Source organism: Falco peregrinus, chromosome 8 (genome assembly GCF_023634155.1).
Source record: "Falco peregrinus isolate bFalPer1 chromosome 8, bFalPer1.pri, whole genome shotgun sequence".
Classification (NCBI taxonomy): Eukaryota; Metazoa; Chordata; class Aves; order Falconiformes; family Falconidae; genus Falco; species Falco peregrinus.
The window spans coordinates 60,427,080-60,446,506 of NC_073728.1; the positions used below are offsets into that span (position 1 = coordinate 60,427,080).

General features: G+C 43.6%; 1 protein-coding gene across 1 annotated transcript in view; it reads left to right on the forward strand.

The window, feature by feature from the left end:
• The window catches only part of RASGEF1C (RasGEF domain family member 1C), an 80,795-nt gene that overhangs the window by 53,973 nt on the left and 7,395 nt on the right, over positions 1-19,427 (forward strand). The window contains exons 5-13 of the mRNA XM_055812639.1: positions 2,940-3,152; positions 5,310-5,384; positions 8,860-8,955; positions 10,049-10,151; positions 10,248-10,327; positions 10,971-11,066; positions 16,119-16,214; positions 17,565-17,688; positions 19,298-19,370. Of these exons, the coding sequence (XP_055668614.1) occupies positions 2,940-3,152; positions 5,310-5,384; positions 8,860-8,955; positions 10,049-10,151; positions 10,248-10,327; positions 10,971-11,066; positions 16,119-16,214; positions 17,565-17,688; positions 19,298-19,370 (956 nt within the window). The remainder of the gene's footprint in view (positions 1-2,939; positions 3,153-5,309; positions 5,385-8,859; positions 8,956-10,048; positions 10,152-10,247; positions 10,328-10,970; positions 11,067-16,118; positions 16,215-17,564; positions 17,689-19,297; positions 19,371-19,427) is intronic.

Sequence of the window (19,427 nt, forward strand, 5' to 3'; positions counted from 1 at the left end):
TGAGGCCTGCTGTCTTCAGAGGAACTTTCCCAGTTAAGAACGAAACATTTTCTTTAAATATTAAACAGTAGTGTGCTCCTTTCGACTGTTAATGTGGCAATGAAATGAAAACGGTTGATAGAGTCCAGCATGCAGCCCTTGTACAATGGGGGGTCACTTTGTGGCAAGATAATTACCAGCATGTTGAAGGTAATGAACAATGTTGTTTTCGGTTAGTGAGCATAGTTTAAAGAAGGCAGGAAATGCTTTTAAAAGGGTAAAGGCAGGATTATATTTTTATTATTATTTCTCCCCCAACACACAGAGAAAAGCTTTCTAGGCAAGGGTGCATCCAACCCATTTTCAGTGAGTCTCTTCAAGAGCACTAATTTCTGCATGATTTTTTTGTGTCCATTAAGTGTGTCTCATTTCATTCTTTATTAGGTGGTTGGCTTACCTGAGTCTTTGTTTACTGTATTTACTGAGATATAGACATATCTGTATTTTTGTGCCATATTCCCTACAAAACTAGGTGAAACTAGATCTCTTGGTAAAGGATTTCTTGAAAGACTGGCTAATATGCATGTCTTTCAAGCGATTTTGTGCTGCTTTTTGGCTTTTCATCCGAACAGTGAAAAATTTGATAATGCGCAGACATTGCTGGTCCAAGATTTCTCATCCAAACTCCTTTTTGAAAGAGAACTGGATTTTCAGCTAAAAGTTTTTTGGCAAATGTTTTACATTCAATAGGAAACATGGATTTCAGTGCTGTGGCCACCCCCACCCCCGAAATTAATTCCCCTGTTTACAAAATATGTTCACAAAATAGCAAATACGTCACTATTTGAGTTTCTACTAAAAAAATAACATTCTGTTCATAGAGCTTCATAAACTGTGCTGAAATTTGCAAACACACCTGGATGTAAACCGGAGAAATACTTAGATGGCAGTTAGTAGTTTGGGTCCAGGGCATTCTTTGTGAACCAGAAGTGTGACCATCTGTCTGAGTGAGGATTTACATGAAGAATGCTAGTCTCTCTTCCTTGGAGCTAGTATACATCAGGAACAGATGAAAACTGAAATAACATTTTCTTATTTTCTAAAAAATATTTCAGTTACTTATTTTTACATCTTCCTCACTAAATTTTCACTACTCCTGTGTGATTTGCTTCCAAATAGAACATGTGTTGCCATTCTCCAAGACAAGTCCCTCCTGCCTTCTAGGTGCTTGTTTCATTTCAGACTTCCCAGTGCTATTTTGCAAAAAAGCCTGACTACATCCTGCTTACATGGCAGATGTTCCAGCCCAGCTCAAGAGAGCCTCTTCCTTGAGTGAAAAGAGAGGCTCCTCAGCAACGTGAAACCTTCTGCTAGAAAAAACCTGTATGAAATTTATAAAGTATTGCAACAAAAGTTAAAACACTTGGGTTGTTCTCAAGGTTTCCAGCCTCAGTCTGTAATGGAAACGGTACATGTCAGCATGTTATTCTTCACTCAGAAGTAGCAGGAGATGCTGCTTCCAGTGTGCGGATGGGATCCTGTGTAGGCGAGAAGAGCACTGACTCTGGCTTCTGGTACCTTGAACACTTAAAACCTGAGTGCTGTCAATGCCTAACACTGGAAACTGTCCGCAGTCTACAAAACTCTGAGGAAGACAAAGGCTGGATCTCAACCATGGGATTCAGGAGTACTTCCCAAGACTTCACTTGGGCTGCGTGCCACTTGGGGTGTGACACAGGTGTGTGCTGGCCTTTGTGGGAAGGCACAATGCAGCCAAGTCCCTCTTGTGATGATGAGGACTGTGTGGAGGGTGCCAGGGTGTACAGCTGCTGTGCAGTACAGATGTGACGGAAAGGCTCCTTGCAGGCTCTGTCACACTGATAGATTACAAACTGATGTTACTGGCAACTTGGTGTTTGGATGGGGGGTGAGGAGTTACTCCACTTGTGAGCAGACAGAGGATCTTTCCACTGTATGTCTTTGTGCTGGAAGAGGAGCTGGTAGTAGGCTAGCTTGCAAACTGTCTTCCCAAGTGACCATGCTCTTTGAAACTGAGCAAGCACCCATTGCACCCATGCCTGATGCTCCTTTCTCTGGCTGGGAAGGCCCGTGAGGCTGTGTTCCTCAGCCAGGGTATGCTTCACGCTCTGTGTGAGGCTTTTGCCCAAGGATGTTTCCAATTAATCCATGTCTTTAGAGCCCATCCACCAGTTGTCTCAGTTTTATGATATCTGCATCTGTCAGTCGTGAAGAGTTGGAGGCGTTTATTTCTGCCCATCCTCCCTGGCCAGCAGCTCCATGCAGTCTGCAAAGGGCTGCTCCAGCGCCGAGAACAACCTGAGCAACTTAGTAATGATCATCCTGCTGAGCACATGGCTGTGCTTGGAATACGGTATGAGCTTCCTTCAGTAGCAATTAACGTTTTGGATGTTAAATACTCAAAGCTACACGATGCTCACCACTTCAGCTGGGTAGCAAGTAGCAGCATGCTTGTGCTGCTTTCAGCTCACAAGGATGGAGAGAAGAGCATTAGAAATGTTTCTTATTCCTAATAAATAAGAGTTGACTAGGCACCACTAACAAGCAGAGTTCTCAGCCAACATGTAGCTGACATAAAGGGTAGGTACTGAATGCTGCTGTGCTCCGGAAAGCTGCAGTAACTCGTGTTGTAGCATTACCTCTCCTCTGATCCTGATGTTGGCAGGAATATGTGAGTACCAGTGCCAGCCCAACCCACCAGCACTGCCTGCCTCTTCTCTTGACTGCAGTCTGCTTCTCTGGTCCAGAGCACAGAACTGTAATTAAGCCAACTGGTTATTCTGAAATAGCCGTGTTGAAAATAAAATGGTAACCTGTTGCTGACTTAGGAGTATTTTTCAGAAGGGAGAATTCAGCATAAAAACACTCCTTTGTTAAGTTCTGTGGGTGGTTCATATTTCTTTTTCTCCCTGTCTCTCCAGGCCTACTGGAAAAAGATGAATCAGCTTTTACAAACCCTGAACCAGAAGCTTGCAACCCTCAGCCACGGGCAAGAAGGGATTGTCAAGATCAGTGCTGCTGTCTCTGATAAACTGGTTGCCTTTAAAAGTAAACCTCCGTCAATTCAGAGAGAAATCCTGAGCGTCTGCAGTGACCCTTACACTCTGGCTCAGCAGCTGACACATGTGGAGCTGGTAAGTGGGAATGGTTCCCAACTGCTGCAGTCAGAGATGATATTTTAAGCCATCAGCTGCTAAGTATTCCAGACAGAACCAAAAATTGTCTGCACTGCTGCAGCACGTCCCATGCTGTATCAGCACTGCAGCAGGAGGCAGGGTTTGACAGGTTAAGAGATGCTTGGGAAGCAAGCTATGTATCAGAGCCTTCCTGCGCATCTTGGGGTGGGTCACTTTTCTTTTTCAGCTTGCTTATTCATGAAAAATGAATCATAATCTCAGGAAGGGATTCCCCCTTCTGTAAAGTGCTCTGAGCCCCACAACCTAAAGGTGCTATTGAAACGGCTGGTTATTAGCCCTTTTATTAATTTGGAAGACATTTTAACAGTTCAGATCTGTTCCTGCAGATACACAAAGAGTCTGAGTTGTCTGGTATGTTTTTCATTTTTCCCTTTGGGACTTTGTCCATGGACATACAAGGGTGTGCAAATACCACCCACACAAAGTCCTGCTGTTTCCCTCGCTGGACTGCAGCGCACTCTCAGACAGGCTTTTGAGGGTAACCACTCCAACTGCAGTACCAAGATGTTGGACAGACTGTTGTGCTGCACACCCTTCTCCCAGGTTCAGGTCCTCTGTGTAGACCTCCTGGATGTTGACAGAAGAACATAAAACATTGCTGCCATCTGCAGATCTCTTGATGCTCTAATGATTCCCTGCTGCCTGTCCTCCTGTAAACACTGCTGATCCTGGAGAGGAAGGCTGGAAAACAAACCATGAAATGGACCATGGATTGGAGTGAATATCATGGAATTAGCCTTGGGAATTCTGAAGGTAGTTGATATTCTGTTTTTCAAGAAGTGGAATAGTTCAGAAACCCCAAATTTAGAGTCATCTCATCTTGGTTAGTTTTCAGAGCATGCAATGTTGGCTCTTTGCTTTACATAACTTAAGCCAGAGAGTAGAAGTCCTGTTTCCTGGAGTTTTTTCTTCATTTTTTTTGTCCTCCACAGTACAACTGTCTTCCAAGGGGAGATTCTCTGTAACTGGGGCACTGCTGCACTTATAAAATTGATGCAGCTTCATGTTTTCATTCCACTGTACTATAATCAATGCTCTCTGCCTTCTCCTTCACTTACTGCTTACTGGTTACAGTACCTAACTACACTGCACTGAAACTGTCCGATGCTTATTTGTTATTAATAATTATTTGCTACTTATTTAATAACAGTTATGTGTTAGTAAGGGTCCTGTACAGCTATCAGTGGCAAGGTGAGAAGCCAAGAGAAATAGCATAGGAATAGCCATAAAATTTCCACTTAAGCAAAATTACTGTATATTTTATTGTTGCTTGAGCGTCCTAAGTTTGGACTGTAGGAATTCCAAAATATCTCCTCTGAAATACCTTTGTGTGGCCTAAAACCTACTGAAAATACTTTTTTTCCCCCTAATAATCATTTTTAAGGGAATTGAAAAGCCTAGTAAGAAGGCCAGTGTGCAGCTGGAACTGCCAGGTGTGTTCAGGAGCTGGTGAAGCTGGCCTGTTGTTTACTAAGCAAGTCCTGGAAGCTTTATTTACTCTTGTTTTGGTTAATGCCTGGGACACTCTACAGTGTAAGCAATGCCTTTAATGTAAGCACATGCATCTTGCAACGCCTGCCTTCCCCAGTGGTACAGAGCCACCACCCCGGGGCATCACCTGAGCTTCAGTGGGTTTGGAGGCAGTGTCAGAGCCTGTGTGTGCAGATGAGCAATGGATTGCTATGGTTACCGGATAACAGCGTCACCGCCATTCTAACAGCTGGGAAGCAAGGCTATTGAGTAATGCTGGACCACAGCAGGTCTGTGGCAGCACCAAGCACAGAACTGAGGTCTGCTGGTTCCCAGGTGGAGCCCCTGTGCATCCAGCACCTTTCTCTCTGGGCAGTGCAGGGGGCTCTTACTGTGGCTTGTCAGCAATGAGACCTGTTTATTTTCATTTTGTTCTTTATGCTGAAATAACTTGTAATTGTTCTTATGAATTTTAATGTCTGGTGGTAGTTGGCTGACTACCAGTTCAGTAACACCATTCAGAGCTGATGGATAATGGGGATGTCTTACCAAGAGAAACAGAAGAGACTCTGGGCTGCTCTCTTACTTCTTCCTCTCTCTCTTTCCTCCCCCCTCCTCTAATAGGAAAGGCTAAGTCACATTGGACCTGAGGAGTTTGTGCAGGCATTTGTACATAAGGACCCTCTGGATGGCACCAAGGTATGATTTCTCCGCGTGCAAAGTGCCTCCTGTGATCACTGTTTGTTCAAGATGAACTGATGTGATGAGATCTGTAAGAGCAGGGCCTGGGGCACATGTTGATCAGGGTCAGGCCAACCGATGACCTGTATTCCGGCAGCAAAGATGGGACCTGTTGGTAGAGCTCATACTGGCAGGTCATTGCCATTCCTTCCTGGTGAGAGTGTGTCCCAGCCCGAGACTGGCCAGAACCCTAGATCTGCTTTCTGGCTTGTTCCTCCGAACCTGCTTCGACCAGGGCAGATGGCTTGTGGCTGTACCCAGCCAGGGAATGTCTCTTCCCCACGCTGAAGGCATAAAGACTCTGGACGTGATGTCATGCCCATAGTGTGTGCCCAGACACCACAGTAATGAGTCAGTGCGTCATGAATCAACGTACTCTTCTCTCTCTACACAATAGTTCTTAACCCAAAGCACCACAGGGAATGGAGTGCCTGATCGGGGCTTCATCCAAAATCTGTGGAAGCCAGCTGGAGTCTTTCCACTGATTCCAGTGGGGTTTGAAGGAGCATTTCAGTGAGTGCCTCAATAAGGAAAGAGACTTCCTGGCTGGAGAGGGAGAATCAGGGATTTCACATGCTGCCAGAAAAGAAAGAGGGTGGAAAATTCTTCCCCTGAACTGCATATGGGCTCCCACTGTGATCATACATCAATGGCAGAATTTCATCACTGGATGCTGAACATAACAGGAAGACCTCTGTTTATAGTGCTGCCCAAAGAGCGCCAGAATAGCTTGTAATGCTGAAAAGATGGATGGATGGTTGAATAAAAAGTGCAGCATCAGGCTCCTTCTCTTACTGGAGTTATGGAGATTCTGCACTTGGTTTCAGGAAGAGTTTCAAGTATTCTGACATTCTTTAGGAAGGAACCCCAAGGTAGCAAAGGTGCATCAGAAACATGAACACAGTGAGATTTCAGCAACCTGCTGCAAACATGAGGGACAAAACTGAAAATGAACAGTGAATAATCTGTTGTGAAGTAAAACGAAAGAGATCAAATGTGGCAATAAATGTAAGTGAATTTTGGAAGAGTGGGATGGAGGCAGCAGTGAGTGAAATCAAACAGCATAAAGCCGTAGAGGGGAAGGGATGCTAAGAAGAAGAAGAAGGAAACATGTGTACATTAGCTTATTACCGAACAACGGCTGAAGCTGTATTTTCAGATGCAGGGTCAGCACAGAATGCCACGAGGATGTGAAGAGAAATTGGGGTTACAAGGTAACTGTAAGGAAACATCAGCTAAGGTGGATGGGAAGGATTAGAATGAGAGGTGGAGAGCCTGAAAATAATGGTGGGATTGGAAATCTGACAGAACTATGACAAGCTATTTGACAGTTAAGCGTGTTCTTCAAATGCAAATCTGAACGCTGAGGTGCTGCCCAGTATCTGTGACTTCAGTGAAGTGCATAATGACAGAGAAAATAACGAGTGCAAAGCAGGGACGCACCACTGCGTTGCCTCTTAAGTTCAGGGAGATGTCTTCCCCCAGGAGGATCTACTTAGTAAAGGAGAGCTGCCGTAAAGTTTTCACACAAGACATGGCACTAACAAATTATTGGATTTCAAGTCAGCAAGGCTGGTGAAAGCAGAAGTAGCCTGGAACTCTTCTCCACACTTTGTCTGGGCTGACCAGAGCTCCCAGCAATTATTCAGAAGGGATCATGTGGGACCTGGCAGAGCATTTTATACAGTGGCACAAACCTTATGTGGACCCACAAAGAGCACCCCTGTTATCCACAGGGAATTGGCTCTGGTCTGAATTCCCTCCAGCTGGAGATCATATTAAACATCTTTCTTGTATGAGGGCTTCAAAAGGCTTCACTTAACAAATGTTTATCAAGCACTCTGAGTTGCAGATGGAAGATGCTAGGGAGGTGCTAAATATTGTTGCCATTTATAAAGCTCAACCTTTGAAAAGCAGTCTGTTTCAACTGTAACTGTTGCACATTTTTTACAAGTTTTGTGGTATTAGCTGTGGTTCTTATGCCCTGGCAGAGGACAACAGTGTTGAGATGGAAATACCACGTTCAGAACAAAACCTAGGTTTCGTGTATTTTTTGCTATCACAGGGAACAAGAAATACCACAGAGCACGTGAAAAGCAACTACTCTGGGTAGACTGGGGCTGCTTTGGGCTTCCTTTGTTTTGTTTGATACTTACATGCTGCTAGCTGACATTTACTTTTTAGATACTTTTAAAATACGTTTTTTATTGTTTATGTGGTCTACTCATAAAGTGGCTAGGAATGTCAGGCTTGTTAAGACTTGTTCCGTAGCACGGTATTGTGATTTCTGCCCATGTGCAGAATCACAGGTGAATATTTTCTTACTTTGGATTACCTTGGGAATCATACTAAGCCCCATTTCTTATGGGGTCTTAGTCACCCGTTTAACTTAGGTAATACGGGTAATCCTATTGACATTAATGGAGCTGTGTTTATGCATTGTGATTTTCTTCTTAGTGGCATGTATTTATGGTAGCTCTGGGAAATGATCATCTTAATAAAACAAAAAATCAGTATTCTCTGATACCCTCTAGTGGATGTTAATGAATGTTCAAATAAATCACATGAACTCTAGAGAGCAGTGTGTCCTAGATGGACAACCTAAGAATTTAGGGCTGGGAAAAGGACTTGAATTCTTATAATCCCAAGCAACATCTTCAGGCTGTGTGAACTGCCCTATCACTCCGCTGAAGTCAAATATCTGTTGATGTCAAAGGAACTGGAAGAGTTCAGCCAAGTATCTGCTCCCACAGCCTGTATCGGCTATGGGAATTTATGTTAAATTTCATATAAAAAAGTGAAAAATATGCTTCTCTTATCAGTGAAGTATCTCTGGCATGTAAGTTGAAGAGCAGCCAGCAAGACAGACCTGGTTGCTAGAGAGCCTATTGTCCTGAAAACTCAATAAGGAAAATATATTTTCTTTCCGTAAAGAAGCAACTGGAGCTGTTTTCTCTTGCTTATCACTTGATCACTTTGCTAAATTATGGTCTCTCCCCTCCAGAAAAGGGCTGTGGGTGGCTGCATTTACTGAAGTGAAGGGAGTCCTGGAATCAAAGCCACAAACTGAGCGTGCTGTGGAAGACTGTGCTTGTCTTAGTTTTTCTGCATATTGCTGCTGTCTGAATCCTGCAGTGCCCCGGCTGTTAATATCCCAGTGAAAAAGGTTCAGTGCAGGCTGTGTCGGTGAACAGTTGCCACAGGCAAAATGGGGCTGTTTCCTACATACTGGTGTGAATGGTGTGGTGTGGCGCACTCAGCCAGACCCTGTGCATCTGCCAGCCACCGTCTACCTGCTGACTTTTTGAAAGGGGCCGTTAATGCACGGTCTTCTGTGTGCATAAGAGAGATGCGGCCAATAATTACCTTCATCTTGGCAACCAGGCAGCTAACTGAAACAGTTACACAGCTTTCTGTGCTTTTTTCTCCCCAGACTTGTTTCAGTGAACAGAAGAAGACCAGTAACCTCGAGGCCTATGTGAAATGGTTCAATAGACTCTGCTATCTTGTAGCAACAGAAATTTGCATGGTAAGTGAAAAGCATGTGGCATGTTTTACCACATGCCTGAAGTACCAGTTTGAGATTGTACATTAATAAGCAAATCTGGGGGTTTATTTCTCATGGCCTAGCTAAGCATCTGATGGTAAGTTTTAGTAATACTGCACTCGGAGAAGCAACCTGATAAATGGCAAACATATTGCAAAACAGAGCTGGCGACACACGGGGGATACACTGTTGTCTTGATGTAGTAGGAGCGCACTGTGGAATAATGAACCCTGTAAGGAAGGCGAGAGGAAAAAATGCCTTGAATTATCCTGTGAGATTTCTGCTGGAAAAGATTCTAGTGGAGCTGTATTTGTTACCTGTCATCCTAAAGCTCTGTTGTGCATGTGAATTCCCATTGCATGGCTCTTTGTCCTGCTGCCCATTACTGTAGCTGTGACTAGTCATTTTTTTAATTTAGTAGTGGTTTTAGTTTCTTTAACTTGGCTGCATCAAAATGAAATGAATGTTTTCTCCTTTGAAAAGGGTGTAGAAAGGAGACAGAGTAATAGTATAAACAGCCTAGATAGCCTGTCGCTCCAAGCATTACCATTTGAATCTTTGGAAAATATGGGGTGATTCCAGTCCAATTAAAAATTGTATTTAAAATGCAAGCTACCATTTGGCCTGGCTGTATTGCTGAAAGGGAAAGAAGAGGGAAAGGGATTAATGCAGTGAAACAAAGTCTGTCTTGGACGAAGATGCTGCTGTTAGATGGGTGTGAAATCCTGCCCTTAGGAAGCCTGTGCTGATGTGCCCGCTGCCTTGAGAGAGGCGAGCAGGGAGCGGGGCACTGCTTCGGGGCTGCTGGGGCTGCCTGTTCGAGCACCACGACATTAACTGAGGCGAGCCTGGGAATTGCTGTGAATTTCTTCTGTATCACTGCAATGAAAGTGTTGATTTTAGAGGCTGCCAGTCACCAGGATCCACTGGATTGCTGGAACAGAATGAGGGCTGGCGACTAATAGCAGATGGCCCAAGCTGTGCAGGGACCCGTGCTATGCATGGAAGAAATGTCTAAGATGCCCTCTGACTCTGCATATGCTTAATAGATATATTTGTTTGTTCTAATTCGCAGCCTGCAAAAAAGAAACAGCGAGCACAAGTCATCGAATTCTTCATTGACGTTGCCCGAGAGTGCTTTAACATAGGGAATTTTAATTCGCTGATGGCAATCATTTGTAAGTACAGCTTCTAACCAGGTCTCTCCGTCCGCTGTCACACATGAAAAAGGAAACCCAGCTCTTACCCATGGCTCTCTTCTTTCTCACTCATAGCTGGAATGAACATGAGTCCAGTTTCCAGGCTAAAGAAGACCTGGTCAAAAGTGAAAACAGCCAAATTTTTCATTCTTGAGGTAAGAAAAAGAAAAAAAAAAAAAAAAAGTGCTCATACATTGCTTGAATTATATTCTGGGGTTTTTTGTTCATGAATTTTCACATTGTTATCCAGGTGTGAGATATTTGCAGACATGTTTCACAGGCTAAGGACCAGATTCTGGCTGAAGTTTCCCAGGTGCAGTGAGGAAGGTGTGAAGCTGCTGATATGTAGAGGTGAATCAGAGCACTCAAATAAATAGGCGGAGCTAAAAACCCAAAAATATGAGCCTATATGCAAGCCAAAGTGCTTCCCTGATGCCACTTTTGTTTGGTCAGGGACACAACGCTGAGTGTAAAGCTCCAAGCTACACCTTGGATGTCGAGTGAACAAGGCTTAAGGTTGTTTTTGTATTGAGGATTTCAGGATTTGGCATATACAAAATATGCAGCCTGTATGCTTCAGATAAAAGCTCAGTAAGCTGTTACTAGAAAAATCAAGGGTACAAACAGCCATGATCTGTAGATCTGTCCTTGTATCTTTGGTTCACGGGGGTTTGGGTGTATGTGGATTTTTGCAGATGTAGGCTGGGCTCTGTTCAGGCTTCATTACAACTAAGGGTCACGTTTTCTTCAGAGGAGGCAGGTCACTTTCTAACCAGACATCTTCTTTCATGTATCTAGCACCAGATGGACCCTACTGGTAACTTCTATAACTACAGAACAGCGTTGCGAGGGGCTGCTCACAGATCCCTCACTGCACACAGCAACAGGGAGAAGGTAGGTGTGACCACATCCCATTTATCTCAAAATGGGTGGTGTGCATTGCTGCTGAGGGCCAGTGGCTCAAAGATTTGATGCAACTGCTCTCCTCCCTTCCATGGGCCACCGGTGCAAGGCTTGTGCGCTGCTGAATGTGCTTGGAAATGTAAAACCGTGGCTGAAAGGAGTCTGAAATGGATCACAGGGCTTTTGTGGACTTGCTCCTTGTTGCAAGCATCTCTATATCCCTGAAAAATTCACAGTTTAGATTGAAAAACCCGACGGAAACAGGTATCCCAGACTAAAATGACTTTTATTTTGGTGTGGAGCATCAGCCTGGCAAGCCCAGGTGGAACTGTGCTTTTGTTAGGACTGTGCCAGCCAGGCTCTGTGCAGACAAGCCCCTATTGTGTGGTGTGCATTGGAGATGGAGAGCAAAGGGCACGGCACTCGGGGGTGAGCTGGTTCTCCATTTACATTAGGGAAAGACAACTTACTGCAAGTCCTGCAAAGAAGTCTAGTCTGAATCCATTGCAGTGGATTTTGGGGTGAAGTTCTGTCCTTGTGAATTTTAATTTCATTTGGTTGTTGCTGCCATCTCGGTGAGCAAGAACTGTTTCATCAGTGTTCGTGGCAGATACGTAGCTTTCCGAGGTATCACTGGTACTGCAAAAATCAGATTCACAAGATGTTAGTGCAGGATCCTCCTATTTTGTGCCCCAGTGTGTTTCTTGTTAATTTTCTTATTTCTCTACTCAATTCCCTCTTTTTTGTTTGTTTGTTTTATGGAAGAGGGTGGTTTTTTAAATTGCAATTGCACATAGCCATAAATGGGTAATCTCTGCGCAGACCATGGCTAAGGTAAAGTAGATACTGCATGAACAAGCATAATATAGAATTTAGTATTCATTCACTAGAGGAGCCAGGCCAGATGCTAATCTCACATCCCTGTAAATTTGATGTAAATCTGCTGAAGCTAATGGAATCTCACAGCATTTACAGTGAAATGAGATCAGCCTCTGGTCGCAGGCTGAGTCAGCTGTAATGGGAGTATGCTGAGTTGTTCTGAAAAGCACTTCTCTGTGCAAAGAAGAGATGATGGCTTTGGATGTTTGTGACTGGCAAAGAAATTCTTTTAACTCTCATGTACTGCAGCGAGGACCTGTCAGTCTGAGATGCTGCTTAAGTTTAGTTGTTCTGCAGCCATCATGTGTATTCAAACCAGTTGTTTTACTGTTTGACTTAATTTCCTGTAGAAGTTAGCAATCTCTGTCAGATCTCAACCCCTAGCTGGTTAAGACTGATGGCAGAGAGGTTTATTAGATTGAAAGGAATCTGGTTTACATAAAAAAAAGCCCAGATTCTATTTCCCTTCTGTAGATAACGTTAGTTCAAGAAAATGTTCAAGCATATGATTTGGTAGCTACTCACACTGGGTATTTTACAGTGTCAGATAAAGCAGATCATGTAATTCTTAGTGTAGGAATTAAGAAATTTTGTTTCTTTCTATAAGCAAGATTATCAATTATTTGTTTCAATGAGTTTGAATAAAATTGAAGGAACATGCGTCGCTTTTTTGATAGAAAATGTTATGTTGTTTCTTGGCAAACTTGTAGCAAAGCTCATCTTCAAACTGAATTGTGCTTACAAGAGTCTGAGGTCCCAATCCTCTCTGCCCCTCTTCTCGACAAGTGGCCATGCCAGAAGCACAGATGGAAGCTTCAGGCCTTAGTCCATCTGCTTGAGAAGGAAGGTGCTCTGGAGGGAGTGCTCTTGTCACAGACCAGCAGACCAAGCAGTGGGTTATGTCTTGCAGGGAAAAAACCTGCCTGTAGGCTCAGAGGAGCTAATATTTAACTGGCAGACTCGCCAAAAACAGGCTTTCTTCTCTCCTCAGGGCTGGTGTCTTAGAAGGATAGCTCAGGAGCTAAATTATATCCTCAGAGGGAGACGGGTGAGCCAGTGACCTGGGACACCCTCCCTCCTCCTGCTCTGTGTACGGATCTCTACCCAAATCCCCCACGTGACACCAGCCTTCTGGCACAAAGAGCACTGCCTGATTGCATCACCTGCTCCATCCTCATCCTCAGGGTGTTTGTGCGAGGCTGCAGCGCAGGTTATAGGGGAAGGGGCTCAACATACCCATGAGGATCCCCTGAGCTCAGTCCTGTTCCAGCCCTTCTCACAGTGCGTAAATGGTATAGTTATAGCTACTCGTTCCTTGCTCAGGAGTAGGCTTGTGAAAAGGCACGGCAAGGCAGCTCTCAAACCTGAGAGATGCAGTACAGCAGCAGAAATAAACCTGCCAAAGTGCAGGGTGGGAGAACTGGTAATGAAGAAGGGCTGATGTTTCATGCAGAAATCGGGGGGGTGTACTTGTTAGGAACTAAGTCTGGTTTTATCTGTGCAGTCAGCTGACCTATACCACCTCCAAAATTAAGTTATTCCACTGGGAACCCCGGCATTGTGCTAATGGCATGTCTGTGGCTTTGAAACGTTGGGAGTGTGTACAGTGCGGTACTGTGTGTGTTGCTGTCTGATTCTGTGGAGGAAGAACATGTCTGATCCCATTAGCTTGCTTCTTTCTGCAGGAGGCAATTGTCCTTCAGCATGTGAGTGGGTTGGATGGGATGGGGGGGAGGAATCAAAAGGGAGTGAAATATGAGGTTCTGGCACTAACCCAGATTTTGTGCTAGCAAAGTGTCTGGATTGAAGCCAACATTAGAGCGTAACTATATCCACTTTTGTTGCTTTTTCTACAGAAATTTGGAAAATAAACCATACAGAGTAATATATTTTTATTAGGGAAATAAATGGTGACCCAAAGACAGAAATCCCCTGGAAATGTGTAGAGAATTGGTATCCTAGGGTATGTCTTTGACGCCTTTTGGATGCAGATGAGAACAAGCTCTACCCATGCTCTGAGGTGACTGGTGGCTTTGTAGCTGTATTAGCATGGCATTGAGCCCGCATTCATATACCTTCCCTCTCAGCAAGGCTTTTCGTTTATGTTTAGTACCACTAATGATGGTGACCTAGCCCCCAGGCAGTGTGGAGCAGGGCAGAACTCGCATCTGCGTGCAGGCAGAACCTGGCAGTAATTTCTAGCTGGCGATCAGTGTCTGGCTCCAGCTCTCTCTGTCTTTCCACCTTATAAGACCACGCTGCTTACAGAGTTCCATCAGTTTGGGCAGAAAACAAACCACATCAGACTGAATTGTATTCTTTACTCAGGTCGATTGATCTAGTTTGGATGATACAAAAATGAATCCTGAAACACACTTGGCTCAGTTTGACTAGGAATTGCTCCACCTCATCCTGATAGGAGGGCTCAGAATTTTGGGGGCTTAGGCTGTGCTTTGTTTCCATTCCTGTATTGTATCAGTGGGATGTATCACGACAGTAATGCCAGTGGCTCTTGGAGTGTCAGTCCAGGCTTTTTTATGGCTATTGCGCTGAGTTTACCTATGGCTGTCCCATAAAAAAGCCAGCAGAGATACAGATCTTCAGCAGTATACTGCATGTTGTATTGTAGCTGAAACAGAAAGTGGCTTCCATTTTCACAGCAAGAGTTGGTGGTGGCTTACAGACTCCTCGCAAGCGTTTCTGTGCCTGTGACTTGCACTCACTGTTGCATCGTGAGAGCTGTACCCTGGAAAATAGCAGCTGCCAGTCCTGTAGTAGGTCCATTTCATATCCAGTTACAGCTGGTGTACAGCATGAGATGGAATAACAGTACAACATTAAATCCTTAACTAAAGGATTGCTGCCTTGGCTGGTCTTGCATGCCATGGAGGCATTTTAACTTTGGTGTGCTTTGAACAAGCTACAGTTCAGTTAATTTCCAAATAGACCAGTGGAAACATTTGGACACTACCATGTGATGTGCTTTTCTTTAAGTTCATGATGATTAAGTTTATGCTTAGTGGCTTAAAAAGCAGGTGTTGCTGCCACAGGAAAATACTTACAGGGGTGGCAGCTGAGGTTAATAGCTCAAACCCTCCAGGTGGCCTTTTTGTGTCACGGTGCCACTGCGGCAGAGGTGGGTGCACTCAGATCGGAGTACTGAAGTACCCAGTGGTGTGTGGGTCAGCTTTGTCATGGACTGCTCTGTTGTGTTATCTTTCTTTTCCCTTTGAGTTGTGACACGAGAGGACCCGGAGAGAGTCAGCTGCGCTCTGGGTCTCTGCTGAAGTGCTGAGGATGTGCTTCAGGAGCGCTGTTACTGCTTTCTGCTGTAGAACATCTGGCATCAAATTTATCCCTGCTGTAATTCCATTAATTTCAAGAGCATTACCCAGAAATAGACTTTTTCTATAGCAAATTATTACCTGACTCTGATGGGTTAGAGAAAAGGCTTGGATCACTGCTGTATGCCACTTTGCCCTGCATGATGCCCAGAGCTTATTTTGAGCACTATGATGATCCCTCTGGCTACTGTTGGCAGTTTCCTGTCAACTAACCTAAGATTTCCAATCTTGCTGTCTGCGGGTTAATTTGGAGAAGCAGGTTGAACTGATCAGGCACCAGGAAGGAAATTTCATGCCTCAAGAGGCAGCCGTATATGGAGCTGTTGAAAATGAAACAGCTCCTGATTAACTGTCCATAGACAAGTCCTTGGTCATCAAATTTTACTGTCTTTCCTGTTCAGGGGCAATACTGGTTCTTTGGTTCCTAGCTGTCTTTAAATTGCTCAATGTGTATATTCAACATCTTTGCGTCTAAAGACCCAACAGAGAAGTGTTCTGCAGTTCTGTTTTGCTCTTTGCTGTCTGATCTTGTCATCAGACACTCATGCTGTTCATAATAAACTGGGTTATTAAGTATTTTCTTAGTCATGTTACTGTGCTCAGTGAACACTGTCTTCATTTCATTGTGTGATCTCCTGATGGCTGAAGGTGTCTCTATACCCTACAGCTCTTCTGCTTGCCTGTCATTGTACTTTTTAAGTCCATAGCACACTGAAGAGTTAAGATTTCTTTTTTTTTTTCTTCTCTCTCCTGAGTTACTCTTTCATGCAGAGAAAATACTGAACTGGAAAGATAATAGTTTTGTCATTTCTCTTCACAGATTGTGATCCCCTTCTTCAGCCTATTGATCAAAGACATCTATTTTTTGAATGAAGGATGTGCTAATCGCCTTCCAAATGGACATGTCAACTTTGAAGTAAGATCTGAAAAATGTTTTTACCTATCCTTTTCCAGCAGACTATCTGAGACCATTTGCCTGCAATTTCAGTGCAGACCAACAAAGACCGAATATTCCAAAATGGACAATCTCAAGTGATAGCATGATGGTTAAACCAACCCCAGAACATTTTTTAAAAGAATTAATATGTATATTTTATATAAAAATTCCAAGCAGATCATCCTGACTTGCTTGATGTCAGCTGGCTGCTAGAAATACAGTGTCAGCAGTATAAATGAGTACTTATGGCTTGGCGGGGAAGACGACTTTTTCAGAAAACATGGAAAATTATTTTTCTTACATATGCATATAAACAAGTCACTATAAAATGTTTTATACTTTATCTGCCTTTTTAGCCCTTTCTCATTTTTAATAAAGTTTAGCAAAGTAAGACGTAAATTACTTGTGGTCATTAAAGAAAAATTAGAATACAAGCAGAATTACATAGAGGGTACAGTCACTGTGTCCATGAGGTAAATGTCATGCTGCTGATGTAAGGATTTTAATGTATTATCTCCTGCCTGTAGGTTTTACATAGAATAATTTCTATTAAGTGTAGTAGAAGGATTTGTATTCCCCCACAGCCCTGGCACTAGGTAGTATTAGTCACCTGCCTGGAGTGACCCCAGTTCTCTGCTGGAGCAGATGGTTTTGCACTAACACGACTGGTTGCTGGTGGCAGTGTGCAGGCGCTTGTGTGTTCCGCACTGCTGTGCGTTGCGATGGCTGCATTCTTGCATTCCGGTGGAGGGGCAGAGGTGAGGTGATTCTGAAAGAACTGCCCAGTGTCACCAAGAAAATAGCTCCTGAGCTCTCAAATTCTTTGTAAATAATTTCTTCAGCATCACTTTGGTTGCATTAAATTTCTCCTTCAGTCGTTGGCATTGTGAGATAGTGAGTAATGCTTAAAACGCTGAGTCTGGCATCACCTTAAATTATATCACACGTGTTAGAAGGCCTGAAGAGTTGCAAGGCGTTGGAGTCACTCCACTTTATGTAATTTATATCTAATTCTGCTCCCTCCTGTTTCATCAAAGTGTATGTCCTCTATTCTTAGAGCACATATGTGCAACCCATACCTTTATTCATGGATACATTTTAAGTACAAACCAAGATGGCTTGTAAGAAGAAGCGCAATGCACCCTTTCTTCTCTCTTTCACCTGTAAATGAACTGTGAAAATGTATCCATCTAAAACATACAAGGCACTTTTCTCCTAATGTCCTTGCGGTTGGAACAAGGGATCCTGGATGCTGGTCTTCTGCTTGGATGTGGTTGTTTTACTGAGATAATCTTACTGCATCTGAGTGCAATGGTTTTATTTTTACAGAAATTTCTGGAACTGGCTAAGCAAGTAGGAGAATTTATAACATGGAAGCAAGTGGAATGTCCCTTTGAACAAGACCCTAACATCATCCACTACTTGCATACGGCTCCCATTTTTACTGAAGATGGTAAGACTTTGTACAATCTCTAATCACGGAAAATACGTCTCTTCATCACTACTAATTAACACCCTGATCCATGTTTTGGTGATCTCTCTCACTGACCAGTCCCAGTTCTTTCCTAGCTTTCCTGTCATGCAGCTCATTTGCCTGTTTATCCGCAGTCTATCGATGTGTTTTTTCAAATACAATCTTCTAGCTCATGGAGCTGCTGCCTGATCGCTTTTCTCCTGTCCATAACTCCTCTATAAGGCACGGTCTAGGAAGTTGCCGTTATGGCCCTATTTTTGTGATCACGAAGAGGCCACACATCTATGTTGTGGACCGCCATGAATGACAGCTGTCCCCTCGCCACTCATCCTGTCATTGATGGAGCCAGAACTAATCTCCTCCACAAACCAACACGGCCATCTCAGTGAGCGCAGCCCAGGGCAATGGTAGTCCAGCTGACCTCCTCCACTACAGCAAAGAAATGAGTTATCTACAGAAAAGAATTTTTAGGAAAACCTTTTCTAGTAATTAATTTAAGCTGTAACTATGAAAGCCCTGTTCTGAAATTATTTCTCTGACTCTCGTTCTATACTTATCTGTCCTCTTCAGTTCGGTATCCAGCATGTCAGACCATGTGCCCCCTGCTATTCATAGTGCTTTCATGAGATGCCCTTTGCAGAAGGCACAGCAGGCCTCCCTGTTACCCAGGGGGAAGTGCAGGGGAGAAAGATCTGCCCTGAGTAAAAGGTGGGAGGATATATTAAGAGAGATGCAGCAGTGGTATGTGAAATGCAGCTGTACGATGCTTGTCACAGAGTGGCAGAATGGGGGGCCAGCACTTGAATATTAAAATGCCATTGAATTGCAGCACAGACTTGAATACTGAGATGGTTCCAGCATTAAAGAATAAAGCATCACTAAACAGTCAAATGAGGAAATATGTGTGAATGCAAATGACAGCGTACCTAAAATAAATTCTGTGAAGACAGTGAGATACTAATGCAGTGCCAGCTTTTGCAGAGGAAGCTCTACAGGCTAGACACATTTTGGTGTCATAAAATGCATCCTACACTGCAAAGTTTTGCAGAAAAAGACCTGTTTATTTTCTTCTGCTGTGTTCCTTCTCTGGTTTCTGTAACTCATTCTTACCTTGAGGGTGTTTTGTATCCATTTAAAATACCATGTCCCCATAAGCTTTAAAAAGACCAGGAAAGTTGTGTTAAGTGATAGGAATATTCTCAGTTTTACGAAGTTTATTTGTTTAGTTGTCAGCTCTCACTGTCTCTCTGTTTCAGTGTTCATGTAACACTTTGGTAGCAGCGCTGTGGCGGAGTAAACGGGCCCAGATCTCTACATGCAAAACCAGAGACCATTTAACTGTTTAATATTGTTACGGTCATGCTAATATATTTTAACTCTGGGCTCATATACTGTTCCATCAAGATTAACCTTACAGCTTTCCAAAGGTAGACATAGGAGCTGAACACCAGTGTCCTACCGATTACCAGCTACCTGGTGGACCATGAAGTTTTAAAGTTTCTCTTGCTGTGTGGTACAGTATAGGACATGCAGGAATCCAGAGAGACAGGGAGTTACTGTTAGAATAATATGTATTTACCTTTTCCAGGTTTGTATCTGGCTTCCTATGAAAGTGAAAGTCCAGAAAACCAGACAGAAAAAGACAGGTGGAAATCGTTAAGGTAACCACTCATTTTATCAGCCCTTTTCTTAAGTACCTCCAAAATGCAGCATTTACA